We start from the raw sequence: 22,522 nt of genomic DNA, 5'->3' as shown, positions 1-22,522 counted from the left end.
AAGTGCAATTCTTGCAACTACTGGCTTTCTAGCTATGCCATGGTAGTTTAAAGTAAGATGTATAGCTCCAAAATGGATGTGCGTATATTCTGCACGTTTCCATTCTGTTGGAAATTCTGCCGGAATTTCGAGGGTAACAAACTGCTCTGGGGATGCTGCATATATGAGAAAACTATCAAACCGTGAGGATTGAACATATTCTCTGACTTGTTTAGTAGATCCTTTAATCAAAGTTCTGATAGATTTTACAAGAGAAAACGCGGATTTTCTATAGGCGGAATAAGGATTTATAGTAGGAAGGTCTGTAGGCTGGACTTTATCTTTTTCACTTAGATATTCTATTTCATACAAAGAGGAAATCTTTTTTGCAGAATGAGATTTCATAGGAAAATCTGGTAAAGAGATAGGTGTAGAAGAAGTAGAAGGACGTGTTAATATATTATCTGCCATTGATGAAAAATGAAAAGTTTTTTTGGTGAGGTTGGGATCTGTCAATACCATTGTGAAATTTGGGAAAAGAGTGACCATTATGAGGCCAGAGTTTAATGTTGCTTCAATTGTAGCAATACATGGTATTTTAAATATCTAGAATCTAAAAGTACAATTCTTATAACTACTGGCTTTCCAGCTGTGACATGGTAGTTTAATGATTCCTCGGGCATTACGAACTTTACCATTGTAACACAATTTACCCAAAATACACACATTTTCTTAAAATTTTTGTACTTTGGTTTAACATTAGTTCCGACTTATGAGTGAACAGATAGTTTGTGGCTCTTATAAACAAGGCTACAGAAGGCTTAAGCAGCGGTGAAGAGGATTAAACCCTAAACCCTGATCTCCTCCTCTCTTCCTGCCAGTTTTAAAGCCCCTGAAAAATAGAAAAAGCTTATCTCAACAGTGGCAATGATTTTACGTCTCTCCACTGCGATGCTCCATTCCTTCAGTTTGTCAACCACTACCCCAAAGCTCCTCTCTCATTTCACTCCCTCCTTTTTTCTCTCTACTTCCGCACTATCTCCTCGAATCCGAATTTGGCTCAATCAATCCTACAGCCGCCGAACCAGGGCCTTCAGTAGCGCCGTTGTTACCGCCTCTTCTCCAAAGAACACTGGGACGGATACCTTCTTTGCTGAAGACACTGTTTCCTGGCAGTCTCTAGGCTTATCTGATCGGATCTCTCAAGCTCTCTCCAATGCCGGTTTTGACAGGCCCTCCCTCGTTCAGGTGCTTTACCTTCTTCTTTTGATGAATTCACATCTGTTCCTTGTGATTTAAGCTCCATTTCTCGTTAATTTTGCTGTTCAACGCCTTTTTAAACAACAAAATGATTGGTATTTACCTTAGAGTTGGCCTGGCTCTTTACTTATTTGTTTTTGTTTAATCAATTTTGATGCTACCGAGTTAAAGAGCAAATCTGAAAGGGGTAGAACAAATTTTTTTACATCTATATATTTTATTATTCTAAACATATTACCGAAAACAACAAGCAAATGCATATATCATTTAGTACTCAATATATTTGAATTCGACATGGAGTTTTAGTTTATTGAGGCCAATAGTTAGTTTATCACCTTTGGTTTTTTTTTTTTTAATTTCTATTCGACCTTCTCACTTTTAACTGGTGGCTTTTGGTGTTTATTGAAAAACTTTCCCCTATGCATTATAGGCTGCCTGCATGCCATCTATTCTCTCCGGAAAAGATGTAGTAATTGCAGCAGAAACTGGCAGTGGTAAAACATATGGTTATCTAGTTCCTCTAATTGATAAGCTCTATGGTGCTCGGCATGATGCGGACAATGATTTGGAGAAAGCTACTGTTTCTTCACGTACCTTCTCCATTGTTCTTTGCCCAAATGTATTGCTCTGTGAACAAGTGGTTCGAATGGCTAATGATCTTTCAGGCGATGATGGTAGACCAATTCTCAGAGTTGCAGCGGTGTGTGGTCGACAGGTATTTTTGTGAACAGCAACACATATCTCTTTGGCATTGGTAGTATTCATGGTTTTTAATGTTATTGGAACTTAGAGGATGCTTTTAAATTTTTTCAGGTGCATGTATATATTTGGCATTGTTCCTTTTTTATTGATAAAATCTGATGGTCACAAATATGACCCTTTACTACAGGGGTGGCCGGTGAATGAACCAGATGTTATTGTGTCAACGCCAGTTGCTCTTTTGAACAGTATAGACCCCAAAAAACATCATCGTTCAGATTTCATTCGTGCTGTAAAGTATGTGGTATGTTTTCTCACTCATTACTTTATATTCCTTTTAGTTATTTGGGAAACTACAAGGCCTTTTTCCTAAAGAAAAAGTGTGTTTACAATAATTGGCAGGTTTTTGATGAAGCAGATATGCTCCTTTCCGGGGGCTTTGAGAATCATGTTATTCGTCTTATACACATGCTCCGTTTTGATGAAAAGTTATTGTCTCGGGTGAATAAAGCTGGATCTGAGAATCCTGTAGAACCGAGTTCTGATTCTGTGTCACACTTTGACTTCGAGGGTGAGGAAGACATGCAAAATGAATCCATCTCAGAAGCTGAGGAAATGTCTGAGGGTGATGTTGATGCTCAGGACTTGATGGAAGAAACTCAAACTTCGACGGTCAAGAGAAAGGACTGGATGAGAGTGAGAAAAAATTATGAACGAAGTAAGCAGTACATATTTGTTGCCGCAACCCTTCCAGTTAACGGAAAGAAAACTGCTGGTGCAGTGTTGAAAAAGATGTTTCCGGATGCCAACTGGGTTAGTGGAAGCTACCTCCATCAACACAACCCTAGGTGCTAAATTCTTATACTATTTTTTCCCCTTTCCATGGATAAACGGTGCTGCATTTAGTTATGGTTATTAGGATTGTTTAGATGCAAGTTATATTTATCTCTTATTCATATTTTATTGTTTTAAGCTTGTCACTGCTCATGTCGATCAGTTTTGCTCCAAAATCATCTGTGCTTGTTATCACCAAGGAACAAGAACTTAGAGATTTGTGATATCATTTTTCTTATGCATGGAGAACTAGGCTAGACCTGGCAATGTGTATCCATTGTGTTTGTGTATTCTGTTGTGCCATAATCATATTTAGGGTATTTTATATTTACATAACTTTGATGCTTTAATAACTGTTATCTAGACTCTAAAACATTTGTGTATTCATTGTCTTGTTTGTGTCATGTTTAGTTATTTTTTTCATATCATGTTTAATATTGTCAAGTCTAATTTAGGATATATCACAAATTACCTGATTAAAACTGCAGCTGTCGAACGCCCAACCGTAGTGTAGAAGCCACTATAATCATTTTAAAATAACATTTATTTCCTTTTGTCTGTTCATGTCTTTAAACTTTAAGGGCTTCTGACTCTTGGATCTTGATTGCCAAAAAGATGCTTTTAATCAGCTTTGGACAAAGGAAATGTTGATAATAAAAATAATTGACATATAGGTGAAATAAACTCCTGAGTTGTATGTTTCTTTGATAAGTTGATCATGTTTCTTTGATAAGTTGATCTGTTGTGGTTCGTAATTTAGACATTGATAGCACCGACTCTGTTGGCGAGCGTTGTCAATGAGCTAGGGAATGTAGGAGTCTATGCTGAAACAGTTTAGTCATATTGAATTTAGTAGGTTAAATATGGTGTGCTTAATTGTGTTTCTTATAATAAAGATTCAGGACAGGACTTGTAAATTTGTCTGAAATGCTGAAACAATTAATATTTGAGGATCCAATATCTTGATAGTTTGACATTTGGAAAAACAGCTTTCCCTACAGAATCCAGCCTCTTCTTGTTTGGTTTGTTCTGTGGCATGATTTTCAGCTCCTTTATGCCTCGAGTTAATTGTGTATCTGCCTTTGTCACAAATCATCATTTCAATCCCTTAACTCCCGTTATTTTCAATGCAATATTTAGCTTTGTTGGTGATTTGTTGTTCTTTTCCAATTTCAGATTGAAGGAGAAATGGATTGAAGTCACAACTGACAATCAGGTTGATGCACTAATAGAGGCTGTAAAACAATTTGGCTCAAAAGCATTGGATCATGGTGCTGGTGTTAGCCGAACCATGGTGTTTGGTAACACCGTTGAGGCTGTTGAAGCAGTGGCTAATATACTGCAGAGGGCTGGGATTGAGTGTTACCGTTACCATACAGGCCTCTCTCTGGCAGAACGTGCCGAGTCCTTAGATGATTTCCGAGCAAAAGGTGGAATTTTTGTGTGCACGGATGCTGCTGCTCGTGGTGTTGACATTCCAAATGTTTCACATGTCATCCAGGTGATTCAATTTTACTAGATCAATTTTATCGAGGTAAAATTATGCTCATGATAAATGAATAATCTTGCAACATGTGGCTCCTTTTATATGTAAGTAGGAGAATTAAACAAACTGTGTATTGTGTAACAATAATACTAGTAAAAGTGACTGGAGAATAGTTTCACCAAGGCTTATTTTGGTAGGGAGGATGGAAAATTGATGGAAAACCTTTTGTAGTAGTTAGAATTCGTAACCACATTTGCTATTTTATAGCTGAACTTTGGATTAAAGTTTCACTTCCTTTCTCCTTTCCACCCTTCTACCAAACTTATATAGGTTTTAATGAAAAATTGACTATAACTACATAAATGTATTGTCATTTCTCTTTAAAGGAAATTATTGATTGTAACACCTTGATTAAGTTTTGCTTTAGAAAAGCAGGTTCCTAGTTAGAGTGATCTGGCTGTATCCTGACTTGGGCAACTTTATTTTTCCAAGTCTTTTCTCAATACACTGACAAACAGATAGCTGGTCAGATTTGCTGAACCAGATAATGCAACAATAATCTAAATAACAATAGGCATGCATACATGTCACACGAGCATAACCAACGCTAGAAATATAAGTTTTGAAGCAGTTTGGTACTATGGAATGTAGGAAGAAAAAGCATCTATATTTCTTCATACCTCTGTGCAATCACCTCTGAGGAATAATATAGACCACAAGGAAATCATTCCTATTAGAAGAGAAATACGTAAATAAATATTGGTAGGGACTAATCTGTGTCAAGTAGTAAACTTTTCCTGTTGCTGTTGGTTGACCAGTGACTATTGAGTACTGATATTATTAAGTAGTTGACTAGTGAATTATCTAATTTATGGAGCTAATCATCTGAAATATTGCGTTCTTTCAGGCAGACTTTGCCACTTCTGCCATAGATTTCTTGCATCGGGTTGGTCGTACAGCACGGGCTGGTCAATTTGGAGTTGTTACCAGCCTCTACAATGAATCCAACCGAGATCTTGTTAATGCTATCCGTGCAGCTGGGAAGCTGGGTCAGCCTGTGGTAATTCAAAAAGCTTGCGCTTTAAGTTTAGCTAAATTGATAATTCTACACTCCTTAATCACAGATGGAAATGATAATCCTCTTCTGGTTCCCTCCTCCAATGTTCTCTCTCCTTTTTCTTTTCTTTATTTTCTTATCCTGAATAAATGCATAAGGCAGTGATTCAAAGATTAGGAAATCTTGTTATACAAATCAAATTCCGTATGCTTGTTTATGACATGCACTCTCTTGAGCAATGACTAAAATGTTATTTGTTGGCTGTAGGAAGCAGCATTTAGCAGGAAAAGAAGTTTCCGGAACAAGCTTAAAAAGAGAGGTAAGAGTTTGTGATTGGATTTTACATGCCAAAATTTCCACTTTATGGATTTTATACTGTATCTCAAAATTTTGATATTTTTGTTAAATTTAGCAGGTTCAAACAAAGCGGGACACATATCAACTGCTGAATTGATGGTGTAAGACATGGTACAGAAAGAACAATAGTTAGCCACTAATCTTGTATCATTATCACCCAAGTGAGGATTTTTTTTTTTTTTGTTACTTAAAGGTATGGTATTAAATATTTTAAAGAACACATTCCCATTGTTGAAGAGCTCTCCTACTCTCCTTGCTCTCTGCACAAACACAAGCGCCCACACACACACAAAGAAAATTGAAAAATGAAAAAAAAGAAAAAAAAAAAAATAGAAGGGAAAAGAAAAGAAGAGGAGCAGACAGATACTTTGTTTCCATCAAGTTCACCTGTCTCGCACTCTTGGACTTAATTAGGGTTATAGCTTCCTTAAGTCATTGGAAAGAATGTGCAAGGCAAATGCCATCTTATGATAAGTTGGATGTTCTTTCTGGAAGGAGATGTGGTCTATATGAAATGGATATGGCTGGCCCTTCCTAATTAGTTCTATTCCATAAGTTCCATAATTTTGTCCACGAACATGTTAAGGGATCAATTGCGAGTATCATCTGTATTTTTATGAATTTTGTTTCTTCGGGTATTGCATTCTTATCTACCATAGCTTGCATTGGAATGTATTGAAGCCCCAATTGTTGTTTCGGCATGTAACTGCACTGTGCCAAGGTAGTAGGAAGCCTCATCCTGGGGGGGATGGCATGAGGTTTCTTTTTGTTGATTCATGTACATCAAAATCCGCATCGGCTAGTCCTTGCAACTCAATCTGATGGCTTATAAACTAAAGGTCTGTTTTAGGCCAGACCGAGTTATGAAAGCTTCTTTACATGTTGAAATTGGAAAAACAGTTTACTTGTAATGGAGACAGTTCCATAATTTCAAATTATATTTCTGGCCTTCAGAACTAGTAAGATTTATACATTTGTATCTATATGTAATAAATATAGATATAAAAATCAAATGGGGTTTGATTAAAATTATAAAGTTGAGATAGTAAAAATATAATGATTGAGGTTCAAATTTCACTATTCTCATGTATTTTCTAGATTTATCGAAGTATAAAAGGTTATAAGTATCTTTAAAATAACATCTATTATTTAAAAAAAATTAAATTTTAATAATTTTACAATTGAGTTAAAATCACGATAAGTGATATTAATTTAACCAAACTCTTAATATTAGATAAAACTTTTGATTAAATTTTGTGTCAATTTAGTTACATTAACTCATTAGTAAAATTTAAAAAAAATGTTAAAATTCACTTATTGTGCAATTATCTATATATAACTAAATTTTGTGTCACGATATTAATTCAACAGTGAAATTATAAATAAATAAGTCAATTTGAGTAAAGTGTATTTATTGTCCTATGAAAAAAAACTACGGTCGAAGTTATTATTTTACTTTTATCTATATTAATGCATAATTATCACTAAAACCATCCACTTGTTTTCTTAAAATGTAATTATTTTAAAAAGTAAATTTTAGTGTTGTATGATTTATAAGGAAAAATGAAATGAAATTCAACTGATGTGAGATATGGTATCACTTATTATTTTTAGTAACATTTTTTGCATAAAGTGATTATTTTAAGAGACTCAACTATGGTGTAATAGAGTGTGTAATTTAATTTTAATTGAATTAACAATTTAAAAGCAAATTTATTAATTTAATTGGAAAATTTTAATTGGCTATTGATATAACATCTTTTAAAATAATTTGGTTTGGAACAAAAATAATCAAGTTACTTAAAATATATTCGATCAAAGGTACATCCGAGAAAAAATAATAATAAATATATTTATTAAAATTCACATAAAAGAAATAGTGAATTAGTTATAATGATAAAAGTTCAAACCTTATTATAGTATTATTTTATTTAAAAATATAAAAATATAAAAAGACAAAAATATTTTTATATTATCACTTTATATAGAGAATATTTTAATAATTTTTAATTGAAATAGTGCTAGTATAATTTGTGACACAAACTTAATAAAGTATGGATAATATTGTTGAGATTGATGATGGCTTAGTTTGGATGGGTGGTGTGTTTACCTCCGGTGAGATTAAAAACAGCGGTGGACCGCTGTGAGATTAGTTACTGTAGTGGTGAGATTGGATACTGTAGCGGTAAGATTAGAAACAATGGTGGAGTGTGTGTTTGGATTCAAACGCAGCTGTAGTGGTGAGGTGGAAATAAAAAATGACTATTAAGGACATTAGATTAGAATTGATATATAATAGAAGTTTTTAAATTATTTTACTTATATAAAATTATTAAAATATGTGAATTTATAAATTCATTTAATAAAATATTAAAATTTATCTTCCAATATTTTATTATAAATATTTTAATGAATTATATAATCAATTTAAATTATTTATGGAATAAAATGATAATTATTTTAATTTTTATAGTTAAATATTCTTTTATAACAATGATAAATATTACTTTCGCAAATAGTAACATTATACTTGGATCAAATTTGGCTGCCAAATCTGAAAAAAATAAGATTGATAAAGAAACTCTCAAGAATAAAATGGTAGATTAATAAATAACAGTAATACCTCTGCTGCACCAGTGAACTTACTACTACTTTCAGCTCTAGTTGGTTTTGGGGATATCAGTGTGGTGAAAATTGATTTTAGTTGCACTAAAATGCTCAACCAAACAGGTTGCCAGTGAGGTTGGTAGCCCAACTGCTCCTCACTGGCGTTAAACGGTGAACCAAAGCCAGCTGAAGATTAGAATATAGGGAAAAAATACAACTCCTTTAGCTTACAAATGAAACCATATCGTTTATATATATTGCTTTTACTAGCTAACTAGCCAAGTTGCTAATGTACTCTTTAACACTCCCCTTGAGAAAAAAGAAAACCATGTTGTTGAACCCCAAGTGCTTTGGTCATAAGATCAGCAAGCTGTTCTGTTGTGTACACATGATACCTTCCTTGTTGATTTCATCTCCCTTATAAACTCACAATTGACTTCTGTATGCTTAGTTATCTCGGAGTTTGTAGCAATTTGGAGAGCTGCTTGACTGTCAATTTCCCTTAACATTCCACCCAACTTCAGCTGCTGTCGCTGCCATTTCTCCTTCTTTCCTAATAATCGTATTTACTCTCTACATAGCCAGCCTTCAACAATGACTTGGTGAGCTTTTAAGTTCCATTTCCAAGACGCTTGTTTTAAACCTTATAGGGACTTGACCCCCTGATTGCCAAAACCCACCCTATAAACTTCCTCATCTAAATCGTCTCGGAAGAAAGCATTATATACATCCATTATTGTATTGGCCAATCGTGAATAGCAGCAAATGCCACAACAGCCAGAACAATCGACAAGAGAGAATGTTGCTTCTTGTTGCTTGTACCCCTTACCTACGATCCAAGCCTTAAAACATTCCATTTCACCATTCTAACTTTGTAAATCCATTTGCAGATTTCAAGAATAGAATAAACCAATTAAACCATTAAAAACTGATTAGAATGTCAAAATCGAATAAACTGAAATAATTTTTTTCAGTTCAATTCTGTCGGGTTTATTTAGTTTTTTTTAATAATTTAATTTATACTTTAAATCATTTAAATACAGAATTATTGGAAACTAGATGGTAATAATCTGGACTCATTTATGTAGTTATGATAATAAACTTTTGGGTAAATATCCGGTAAATTAGTTAACTAATTCTATGCATTCACTGTATGATAGACATGATTAGTTTAATCTCAGAGTGAAAATTTGATTAATATATTTTCTCTTGCCTTCTAATCTAACAAAAATATATATTACGTAATAATATTATTAAACATGATGATGGTTTATGTTTGAATACAAATCTTCTTTACCATATGTTTAATTTTAATATTGTGACTAATTTATACCATATAGGTGTAGAGAATAATGGGGACAATTTACTACTACCACTTTAACTCTCTCTTTTCGCTATTTTTTAGTTGGGTTGTATGAATATTTATATTTTGGAATAATGATTTATTTGGCACTTTTAATTTTATAAAAATAAATTATTTTAGTTTTTATTTAATTTTTCGTTTATTTTACTCCTTAAATTGACATTATTTATCAAATCACCCTAAAATAGATAGAATAATTAACTTTTGTTAATTTTGTTTATGTGGCTTCCACATGTATGTCTCGTTAGCAATTAATTAATTCTTTAAAAATTAAAATATTTTTATAATTCTTAAATTTTTAAATTTTTTTATTTTTTAAAATTAAATAATTGCTAATGTGGCAATCCACATGTATGCCACGCCAGTAAAGTTAACAGATGTAAAAATTTCTATCCATTTTGGGGTGATTTGACAAACAACAAAAGTTTAAAGACTAAAAAAAATGAAAAATTAAATAAAGGGTTAAAATAATTTTTTTATAAAATTAAAGGCCAAAGCTGTGATGAATTGTGGTTTACATATAGTATATAGGACTTATATATCGATGATGTATTAAATATTAGTCTTATTTTTAAATTAATTTTAATATTTTTATTTTACATCAATGAAAAAGTATCATTTTATTATTTTTTAATAGTATAGTAGATGCAACATGAGAAAATAATATATATTTTAAATTTTCATTGTTTTATCTATCTTAATAAGAAAAGCTTAAAGTTAAAAGACAAATTAGGGCAATAGATTTCAACGATTGAAGCTACCCAACAGCTGCCATGGTCCTTGACCTTAACGAAGCAGCATGGACACAAACAGGCCTTCACCAATATAAATGTATTAGTCAGCAATGGTGAACCACCTACCTCATATCACAATCAATCACTAATTAATATGGGTTCTTTGATCAAAGCGACTGTTTGGTCAACCTGTTTTGCCGCATTAATCATTGCAATAGCAGCTCAAATGGACATGCCGCCCGGCATGGTAATGCCGCCCGGCATGGTAATGCCACCAGGCTCCGTCATGCCCTCGGCGCCCACGCCCAATAGAAGCAGCCACGTTGTATCTCCATCTGTGGTGCTTGGACTCCTTGCTTTCATGTTTTCAATTTTTGTTTTCAACCAGAGAGCCTGATCAGCCTCTCTCTACATAAATGCTTGGTATTTCGATTTTCATGCTTTTTTAAAAAAAAAAAATGTTTTTGGTGTCTCCGTCTGTTGCTACGCTGGTTTGTAATACATTTCTCTTTCTTAAATTACTATCTATGATATAAATCTTCTTTCTCCTGGTTTGAGGAAGAATATTAGATTAAATATTTCACAAGTACAACTTTGATTAAAAAAATTCATAAAGTACATGACAATAAGGTCATGCATAATATGGGGAAAATTGCAAATATTTTCTGCACATTTCTGGTTCAAAAGCATAAAATTAATTTTGTTCTGAATAGCTTTAGATAAGAGATAATTTAATCACATAAGAATGATCATGGGATATTGAGAAACCACCTTTTGATGTCATTGAAGTCAGAATCTACCGCTGAACTTAAAAAAAAACACAATAATTTATTTGACCTTTCAATTTTATAAAAAAAAAAAGAAAATTTAGCCATCCCAATTAATTTTTTTATCTTTTTTAGCTCTTAAACTTGTGTTTTTTTGTTAAACCACCTCAATTTTAATAAAAAAAGTTAACATTTTAACCTTGCTAACGTGGGTAACATTTTAACCTTGCTAACGTGGGATACAAGTGGATTGCCAAATGAATGACATGTCATCATTTAATTGATTTTTTAAAATTTTAAATTTTAAAAAAATTATAAAATTTATTTTAAGAATTAAAATCATTAAAATTATTAAGAAAGTATAAAAAGTATAAAAATATATTTTAAAATTTTAAATAATTAATTAAATGTTGATGTGTAATTCACATGGTAATTCACATGTATGTTATGTCAATAAAGTTAATAAATGTTAACTTTATCATCCATTTTGAGGTGATTTGATAAAAAAAAATGTAACTTCAAAAGTTAAAAAAGGCGAAAAATTAAATGAATGGTTAAAATAATTTTTTTTAGGTAAAGTTAGAGAGCTAAAAAGTTCATTATGCCAAAAAAAAAAAATCACTATTTTTTCTTCAAAAGAATTAAAGAAAAAGCTCTTTGAAATTGAAAGGGTTAACTATATATTTTACGCCAGAACTTGTTCGCTTGCATCTAGTTGATAATTAATATTATTTGGACTTTGTTGATACTTATTTTGTCACACAGTTTGGTACATTTACACTAACACAATTAATTTGTGTTGAGAAGACATTGATAATTAATATAGTGATGACACATAATAGCCTATTAAAATGTCACATGTCAAACATAAAAAAAACTTTAAAATTATATAAGTTAATAAAAAAATTGTTTTTTCAAATAAAAATGAATTAAACCAATATTGTCTAGATACATCTGAATCGGATAACCATTTGTCTAAATTACGTGTTTTTAGTAATTTTATATATTTTAATTTTGTACAAAATATCAAGTTATTGATATTATTATTAATGTTATATTTAAATTAAAAATATATATAAAATTTTAGAAAATTTTAAAATATATAAATTAATAAAAAAAGTATAAAAAGGTTCACATTAAGAGTGAGTATGGACATATGGTGTCCAGATTTAAACGTATTTAGATAATTATTTGTCTAAATTCATTTTAGAAGTGTTTTTTAATAATTATATATATTTTAAATTTCAGCTTATATATATTATAAATTTTATTTCTTTTGTAAATTTTAAATTATAAATTATAATTTTTATATTTTCAAAATATTATACGCTCTTTATAAAATTTTAATTTATATATATATTGAACTTTTGATTTATATATTTTTCAAAATAATTATAACCTAAAAATTGATATTTTATAAAAATAAATTAAATATAAATTTATTGAAAAACACGTTTAGAATGAATATAGACATTATGAGAAGTCGCCACTGTCACCATCATATTGACTATTAATGTTACATTAACATAAACTAACGATATTAGTGTGGAGTTACTAAACTATATGATGGAATACAAGTTTAGCGATTAATTAAGTTCAAAAATTATATATCAACTAAATACAAATAGACAAATTTAGGGTAAATATATAAGTTAACGATGTGAAATGGTTTAATTTGATTAATCTGGTTTAATTTAATTTAATTTAAAATTGTCGATTATGAAAAAATTCATTAATTTTATCCATTAATTAAAGGGATCAAATTAATCGGTACTTTTAGTTTTACTTTAAATATAATTTAAAGTTGTTTTGTTAATGGGCTAATACCTTGTTTGATAACTGATGAAGAATTAAATAAATTAAAATTTAATAATTTTAATAAGTTAATTTTTATATGCATATAATAATTCAAAATTTTAAAAAAAGGGATAGAATTTTTTTATAAAAATGTGAAAATGATAAGTATATAAGAGTTACTTATAAGAGAATATTTTTAATTAATGTAATTCAATTTTATTTCTTTTAACATTATACCATCCTATAAAGACTTTACATTTAAATTTTGATTGTATTTAGAATTAGATGAAATTTTTAAAAATCAAGAATAAAATATAGAATACATTTTTTTTATAAATTAAAATTTGCATTTATCAAACAATATGATTATGTACCATAATTTTAAGTAATATATCAAACATAGTTTATAACTTAAATTTTATTACTTAATTATTTAACTCTTATTTTTTCTAATTTATTGAACAACACTTCAAGTAGAGTTAAGCTTGAAAACTCAAGACTCCCGCAAAAGGAACATAAATTATGGGGCTATCAGATCTTAATTATGCCCTTTAATGCTTCAGTAAAGGATGCCATTACAATATAGGAAGCAAATAACTTGGGCACATCAAAGAAATGAGACTGTGTGAGAGAAAGAGGGTCTTACCTAGATATTTATACTTTTATCTTTAGAAAGCACGAAGCATATTCATTCGTTGGCAAACTTGCCAAACTTGCATTTTTGGCATGACGGTCTGCCTAGTGACCAATATATTGAACATTTTTATCAAAATGTGTTTATTTTTGTTTCATACGCATGATAAAAAATTTTGAAGCTTTGAGATTGGGGAGAAGATTATGGGAGAGAATCTCAATTGTAAAGCCTACCACCACTTATGTGTGTTAAGGTCCCATTAAATGCCCCTAACATAACCCTACCTTTAAACCCTATAAATAGTCTATAACAATAAAGAACAGCCCATACCACCACTTATTGCCCTAAGGGTTCATGAATAAAATGTGTGTGGTAAAACTAGTCTTTCCACAGTAACCATCTACATTTGATATCCACTTTTCTTTGGAAGATTCACTTATTGGTTGTTACTATTTTAGAGTGGGTTTATTTGCCTATCTCTACTTTATAAGTGTAAACATGAGCATTATTAGCATATACGAGTAATTGTTACAAATGGGACACAATATATACTTTGTAGTCATTGGAGATACTTGGAGCAAGTTCTTTTTATGAGCTTGATGTTGACTTTGATGCAATATGAGCATTGAGTAACAATGTCTATAAGAACTTACGCCTTAATATCCTTCATAGGGAAAATTTCAAACCAAATTCTCCTAACTTTATTTGACCATTTTGAGTGACAAATCAACTCAATTAAAGATGTGGCACCCCCACACCCGACCTGATCGTTGGATCTAAATGTGTGACATCGCATTATGTTGCTAAAACAATTCAGACTAATACAATATAATTCTATCAGGTTTAATTCACATTTATCAATAGTATAACAAATCAATCGTTTAATAAAAGCATTCACATGAATTCATAAGGTTTAAGATTTTATTTCATCTAATTTCGAGATTATGCTAAGATAAAACCGGGGTTAGGACACGAATCCCCAAACTCATTTGCCAAAATTCAAGGTTTTGTCTCAAGATGGTCCCCCATCTCAAGATAGGCCATAACTTATTTTGAAAATTCTAGCTTAAAAACTAACATGTTTGAGACACTAGAAGTTGTGTTTCAAGGTAAAGTCCCTCATGTCTCGAGACTAGCCCTCCCATATTTTCTTATTTTTGCGTCGATGTTTGGATGTCTTGAGACAAGGGATTCTTATCTCGAGACCTAAAATAGAGAAAAATTAATTTAGCTTCGAAATACTTTAGCCTTGAGACAAAGGCTACTTGTCTTGAGACTAGCTTGCCAAGTCTCAAGACATTAAGCACATTGGAGAACAATAAGGTAAAATTTATTCTAACTATCTTGAGATATGTTCTTCCTGTCTCGAGACTTAATGATCAAATAGCCAAAATTACACATTTCTAAGTATCCAAAGCCTTAATCAATTGAACCCAAACTTACCTAAAATTTGCCTCAAAACATAATCATCAAATCAATCTATCTAAACACATTCAAATATCACCAAATCATAACCTTCAATCATCAACACTTAACCAGTCAATTCACACAATCAGACTAATAAAAACAAGCATATTTAAATAATAGTCAAAAGATAAAATCCAACCATTATAACATTATAGGCCAACTACTAAAAGTACCAAATCATTAACTTAGGCAACAAGCCTACCAACCTAGATACATGTCATATGACCTCAAAACCATGTATACAAACAAAATAAGGACGTAATGGTTTCCAAGCTGAGTTGGAGAGTTGGATTCTTGACCAAAAGTTTTTTATAGCTTTTATCCAATACTTGCATGCGAAAATAAACAAATTCGTATGCTAAGTAATGGTTACTCAGTGGTGCTAACATAATTCGAATTCAATTATAAACATAATAAAATCAAACATACAACCATTTAGCAAGATTATTCATAATAACCAACAACATTTTGAGAATAACATTATTGGAACATATACAATTGAAAATCATTAAGCCATTTACGGCACGTTTGGTTCATTGTAATGAAATAGAGTTGTAATTAGTAATTCAATTGTTTGGTTGAATGGAATGAAATAAAGCTGTACTAGTATTTTTGTGTTTGGTTAAATGGAATAGATTTGTAATAGCATAAGAAAAAAAGCTAAAATGACCGAGTACCCTTAGCGAATTTTGTTAGATGATGATTATTGTTATTAAAGTTTAATAAGATTATTATTAAATATGATTTAATAAAAAATAATTAAATAACATTCTTAATATAATTATATTATATTATATTATATTATATTAAAAGATTTTTATTTTATATAAAATTATATTAAAATATTTAAAATATTTTATTTAGTACATTTTAAAATAATACACTAGTATTTGAATCATTTGCTTCTCAAGTTATATTCATTATAGTTGACACACAAAAATACATTCTAAAAGTTTAATTACTAATGAATTTAAAATCTATAAAAATATTTTTGAATTCAACAAATTCATATCTTTAACTATTTTTAATCTAATTTTATTTGTTTAAAGTATATACATTTTATTCTTACTATTTACATCTTCCTTTTGTTTTTTAAAATAATTAATATTAATTGTTAAAAATATTTAAAATTTATATTTTATATATAAAATATTAATAATGAGCTAATAATAAATTATTTTCTTTTATATCCTTACTAAAAATATATAATATTAATGAATTTAAACATCACATTTACTTTAGCCAATAATATTTTATATCATAACATCATGTCTAAAGTAAATGTTTAATCTATTAAAAGTACTTTTGATAGCAAACTAAACACTTTTAAACTAAATTCTTTAAAGTATTCGTCCTCTTTTGTAATTACGTCGTTCCGAATTGTGTCATAAAAAAAAAAACAATTTGCTCTTTACTTTAACATAAATGTACTAATTTATCTATTTCTTAAATAGAGATCAAAATACAATCTGACTCGTAATATAAGAGCCTCCATGATAGTTCTACCTTTAGCCAATCTCACCACCAGTAATGAAAGCTTTCCATGGCCGAGTTTTACAAGCTGATCCAATGTTAGACTTTATGCCTATACATGTTACCAAGTTCTATACCAAGCAAAAATTGTCCTCAATAAAGAAAAGGTATAACTCTTATTTTCCTTTATTAGCAAATTTCATGAAAAAACAAAGAGAGCCTCTGAAAAAAATTATGGGGCAAATCAAAGTTACTTCACCTCAATTAAACAAGGAATGACTAAAAATAGTTATCACATTTTTTTCACTTTATTCTTTTTAAAAATGCAAAATCATTGACATAAAAAGGAATATGGCAACACCATGAAAGTCAACAACAGACTGAAACTTCAAAATTATTTTTAAGTCTACCATACTCTTACCAAAATGAGCTTTTTTTTAAGCTCTTAAGGCTTGAGTGCCAATGCAAGTCCGACCTTAGGGCTCTTATCAATCGACTTTGTATCCACCTCTCCAGAAATGGTAAAGAGGGATTTCGAGTGCCACTTGTGCTGGATGAGTACGTTTGCCTTACCGGCATGGTTCATCTGTGCCTTGATTGTGGTTAATGGATCCAATGCATGTTGTGTACCTACAGTGATGGTGTTCACATTGGTAGAGAAGCTATGGGTCACCTCAGCACCAACAATAGTGTTGGTTAATGGATTCACGATATGGTAGTAAGATGCATTAATCGAATTATCCTTTTCATTCATGCATTGACAAACAATGTATTAAACTTGAGATTATATCAGTTGGAATGTTTAGCTGTAGATAGGTATATAGAACATAACCACAAGTAGAGCCAAAGAAGCAATGAAATCTGCATTGGTGAAGCCCAATCTCGCATTGCATTTGGTGAAATTCCTAGTCTTCGTGTCAAATGAGATATCAGTACCTAGTGCAAGAACATCTGTTCAAAGCACACCCGAGAAGTTAACTATCGGATTGGCAGTCAATCCAATGCTTTAGCTTATCCCAGCATACTCATGCAAATATTAGAGTTCAATATGGTATACACAAAAGCGAAAAAAAAAGGCATGTCCAACAGCATCTCAAAACACATTCTAAGTAACATGTTCTTGCGAAAAAAGCCAAAACAAGAATAAAGTTTAGAAAGATACAAATTGAAATCTGAGATAGAATTTTGTACCTTGCCAGACCTTTGATCAGGGACTCTGAAGCCAAAGATTGCCTTTAGCCCAGGTACAGGTTTATCAACTGTTATGGTGGTAAATAGCTTATAAACATAATGTACTTTAGTACAAAAAACGATTTTCAAAAAGGCTTACAAAAGATGGCATACATATATATCAACAATAAAGGAATATAAGAAGGTAAAAAAGAAACTATGAACTAAACCAAAGAGATCCTTCAATTGAAAAGCATTTTCGCCATAGGTCAGGTTTATAACACCCCTAACCCGTATCCATCACCGGAACAAGTTTACGAAGCATTACCGAAATTTACAGGTCAAATAAATAGATATTTCACATCATATAGAATTCATATTAGAAATCAATTGAAATCAAGCATAATGTCCCTTATGTGAGCCATCGAGGCCCAAAATACACATTAGAAACAAGTCGGGACTAAACCGGATACTCAGAGAATTTTTTAGAAAATATTAAAGTTTTTCAAAGATGCAGAGGACACACGCCGGTGTGGCTCACACGGTCAAGAGTCACACCCGTGTCTCAGGCCATTTAGGTATTCGAAATAGGGGCACACAACTATGTCCCAACCCGTGTCCAAACTTGTGAGCTCTCTGACTTGGGTCACACAGCCAAGCCACACACCCGTGTGCTAGGCCGTGTGAGGATATTGACTTGCATTCTTAAAAAGATACAGGGGACACATGCCCGTGTCTCTACCCGTGTGGACAAAAATAGGCCATTTTACAAGCTATATTTATCACCTAATTTGGTGTTAGCTTACAATCAACATTATGCATATCAACAAGCCAAAATTAGGCACTAAAACAAACCAAAATCAAGCTTTTCACATATAATGTCTTCACATACAACCAATATGTCTTTAGGCACCTCAGATGACAGATTATAACATGTGTACTCATGTATTCAATATATTCATATGTATAACTAACTTATATGCATATTTGTACCCAAGGTTTACCAAACTAATTTGCATTATTTCAAACCAAGTTACTTACCTACCAAAACATACCATTTGATGCCAAAATGTATTTCAAATACTAGCATATTTAGTTATATATACCTTACATATCAAGGTACCGATTCATGATCAACTCATCGCATACTAAAACACAAATATAGAAATGCACATTTAGCTAACACTTTACCTTTCACTATACATGAACTAAACCACACATCAACCACATAAGGCAAATATGCACAAACCAAAATGTGCCAAAACACAAGCCAAATAAGTGGCTAATCTCCACAAAATACATATAGGCCAGCATTTAGCCAAAATAACCTATACATGCCATTATAACCAAAATCAAAACATCCAAAAGTACAAATAAAACCAATGGATAGTGTGATATAACTTTGACAAGCTTCCAACCTAATCAAGCTTCTGATAATCTGAAAAGTAAAGAAAAACAAATACGTAAGCAATGAATGATTAGTAAGCTCGTATAAACTTTAATCATATCAATTCATTTCAAATATAAAATTTATACATATCAAGAATAATCCAATATCGATACCCCAAGATTCATGAAGCTATATTCAACAACTCACAAGGTGAATAAATTCACAACATCACTTATACATAACATCCCTAGCATAGTAGGATTTTAAATAACTTTAAACCTTACCACCCTTTCATGAGCTCAAACATATTTTCATTTGAACACTTACCATTTCAATACAACTGTGTATTTGCTTTAGTGGTTAAGTGTTTTGGGTGTGCGTGGGAGGTTTTGGGTTCAATTTTCCACTTTGGCAATTTTTTTCATTTTTGATCCAAGACTTACCCTTGTTGAGTGGGCTTATAGAAAATTATCTGTTAATCCATATCAGAATGAGCCTACTGGTTCAAATGGTAAGGAGGTTAGTATGTGAGAGGACCTGTGTTCGAATCCTTGCACGAGCGTGGAGGTTATATTTTTACTCGGTTGTTTGATAGGGTTTTGCTGGAGTTGGATTCTGAGAAGTCGGTTGTTAGTGGGTAGTGGGGAGTAATCTGAGGGATTTAGGAGTTATCTTTCATTTTTATTCTTTTGTTTTCAAAATTTTTCACTCTTTCCAGAAAAGAAAACTGATGTCGATTTTGTTTTGTTTCCCTTTGCTCCTTCGTTTTTTCTTTTCTTTTGTTGTTTCCCTCTCCTTTGTTTCGATCGGTTGTCAAATATCTATAATCTGCTTCTTCGTTTTCCCTCGGTTGTTGGTAAGTGGGATTCTAGAGCTTTTTAGTTTTCGATTTCCAAATTACCATTTGGAATCTTAATTTTTATTTTAGTAGTAGTAAATCGAGTAGGGCGAGGTTCTCTTCTAGCAGAATTGTAGTAGAAATTGCTCAAGAGGTTAGTAAGTGTCAAATGCTTGATTATTCATCACTGTGAATTTCTTTGGTTCAGTTTAATTGTGGATTGAGACTGACTATGTAAGTTTGGTTTGTCAATATTAGGTATTGTATGTCTTGAGAGTGTTTCCGTACCAGAATTGTACCAGGTGTGTTCCCAAATCGCGAAAAATGAGGTTTTGGCTTTCGCCGAAATTGCCCACTGTCATGTCACGAGGGCGTATGGTCACTCGTGTGGTTGGCTGTGTGCGAGAACACGGCCGTGTGGTACTGTGAGGGTGATTGTGTAGGTCACACGAGCTAGGCCAAGTTGGGCATGTAGGCCCATACAGGCATGCCACACGCGCATGTGGATTTGGGGCCAGGTCGTGTGGGCCACACGGTAAGGCCAATCTGGTGTATGGGCCCAAATTTTTGAAATTTTCCCAAGGGTCGCACGGGTCGTTTCGATCAACTGTGGGCCTACCATAGGGTCGGTAAGGGCTAACCAAACCCTAGCTTATGTGATCTGGTATTCTGATAGTATGCTCTGAATAGGACATTTTTATGCATATTTGACTATTCTGCTATATGTATGTCTGTTATCTGTATAGAAGCATGCTGAGCATGTCTAATCTGTAATATATGTATCTGATTTCTGTAACTGTTTTGGGGTGAGATTTGTTGTAATGACCCGAATTTTTACAGTTATCAAAAAAGTGCATTTTCGGGTCTCCGTTTCTGAAAAATAGATTTGTAAATATTTATTAAAAATATTTACGAAGTTAAGAGAGTGATTAATTAAAGTTTAATGAAGCAAATTAGCTTAAATAAAGGATAATTAGATAAAAGGATTAAATTGAATGAAGTGTGAAAGTTTAATTATAGGATAAAGAAATTGAAATGACTAAATAAGTAAATAAGCCAAAGGAGTGCCAAGTGTATGGCAAAAATAAAATATATGTGTAATAAGTATTATACATACATTTGTAATACATGTATGTATTTACTTATTATTTAAGTAAATAATTAATATATTTATTATTATTAAATTGATATTATATGATAAATAGATTAAATAAAGACAAGTGTATGGTAATGATTTGGTACAAATGTATTAATAAAAAATACATACATTTGTAATATATGTATTTGATACTAAATGGATATTTATTATTTAGTGAAAGATATTTATTAAATAAATAATTATATTATAATATATTTATATGATAAATAAATGTAAAATAACAAGTGTATGGTGGGGATGAAATACAAATGTAATAATATATGTGTGCCCAAGTATAAAATAAATATTTGATATTAAGTAGATATTTAATAAAGTCATTATTATTATTATTATTATTATTGTTATTATATATTGTATATATATATATATATATATATATATATATATATATATATATATAAAGTAAAACAAAAGAAAAAGAAAAAAGAAAGGCAACAGAGAATGAGACGAAACAGGGGAAAGAAAGGAAGGAAAGAAAAATAAAAGGAAAATTGGGGTTTTTGAAGCCTTAAGCTTTACTAGGTAAGTCAATTTGATCCCCTTTCTTGTAATTTTGATGTTTATGAAATTCTAGAGAAGAGTACTACATGAATTATATCAAAAGTTAGGGAGTTAATGAATTTTTTTGTGTTGATTAAGTTGAACAAAAAGATGAATTAAGGGCTAAATTGATAGAAATTCAAGTTAGAAATGAAATAAGGATTGAATTGTAAAGTGATTCATAAGTTTTATGCTTTAAGGACTAAATTGAAAGAATTTTGAAATTATGGTTTTATGATGAAAAATAGATAATTATGCCTAAGTTTGGTTAAAAATTGAGTAGAAATAAAGTATGAATTAAGATAGAAAAGTAAGTGAATTTAGTTAGGATTAAATTGAAATTAAAGTAGAAAATCAACATTTTGCATTAAGACTGTTTGGGACAGCAGCAGTAGTTTAAGCTTGAAAAATCACCAAAAATTGTATAAATTTAATTAGAGGATGAATAAAATATGGAATTAAATCTTATTGAGTCTAATTTCTTATAGAAGAAACGGTTTTTAGCAATTGAATTGTAAATTATAAGATATAATGAGTTTTGTGAGACAAGGTCAGAATGAATTCGGGTTCCCCTATTCTGAATTTGAAAAATCACCAAAAATTGAATAAAAATAATTAGAGGCTTAAAGTTATATTTTTATAATTCATAATGAGTATATTTTCAGTATAAATCAACGAGAATATTATTCGAGTTCTGTACTGTGAGATAATTAATTTTTAGTGAAGAAGGGTCGGAACTGTCAGACAGCAGAATAGGGGTGAATTTAAAGAATAAACTGTACCTAATGGCTAAACTAAAAATTACGAAAATTTTATTTTAAAAATATATATGAGTCTAGTTTTAGGGAAAATTAATGGATCTTAATTTTGAGTTCCATAGCTCGAGTTATAAATATTTAGTGACTATACAC

At 31.0% G+C, this 22,522-nt stretch overlaps 1 protein-coding gene and 1 pseudogene across 2 annotated transcripts; one reads left to right on the top strand and one right to left on the bottom strand.

The window, feature by feature from the left end:
- Nucleotides 1-680: 680 nt before the first annotated feature.
- On the top strand, nucleotides 681-5,908 carry LOC108453987 (DEAD-box ATP-dependent RNA helicase 22). 2 transcript variants are annotated; one of them, XM_017752260.2, is made up of 8 exons: nucleotides 681-1,227; nucleotides 1,670-1,954; nucleotides 2,129-2,242; nucleotides 2,341-2,786; nucleotides 3,949-4,273; nucleotides 5,166-5,318; nucleotides 5,583-5,634; nucleotides 5,728-5,908. In XM_017752260.2, the coding sequence occupies exons 1-8, from the start codon at nucleotides 907-909 to the stop codon at nucleotides 5,775-5,777; spliced, it is 1,746 nt and encodes a 581-aa protein (XP_017607749.1). In that variant the 5' UTR covers nucleotides 681-906; the 3' UTR covers nucleotides 5,778-5,908. The 2 variants fall into 2 exon arrangements, with proteins under 2 accessions (XP_017607749.1, XP_017607750.1); XM_017752261.2 differs by having other exon boundaries at nucleotides 686-1,227; nucleotides 5,731-5,908.
- An 11,051-nt stretch (nucleotides 5,909-16,959) lies between these two features.
- The window catches only part of LOC108455149 (mitochondrial outer membrane protein porin of 34 kDa-like), a 28,576-nt pseudogene continuing 23,013 nt past the window's right edge, over nucleotides 16,960-22,522 (bottom strand).

This window comes from Gossypium arboreum, chromosome 3, assembly GCF_025698485.1.
Source record: "Gossypium arboreum isolate Shixiya-1 chromosome 3, ASM2569848v2, whole genome shotgun sequence".
NCBI classification, from domain to species: Eukaryota; Viridiplantae; Streptophyta; class Magnoliopsida; order Malvales; family Malvaceae; genus Gossypium; species Gossypium arboreum.
This window is presented reverse-complemented; position numbering and strand designations above follow the sequence as displayed.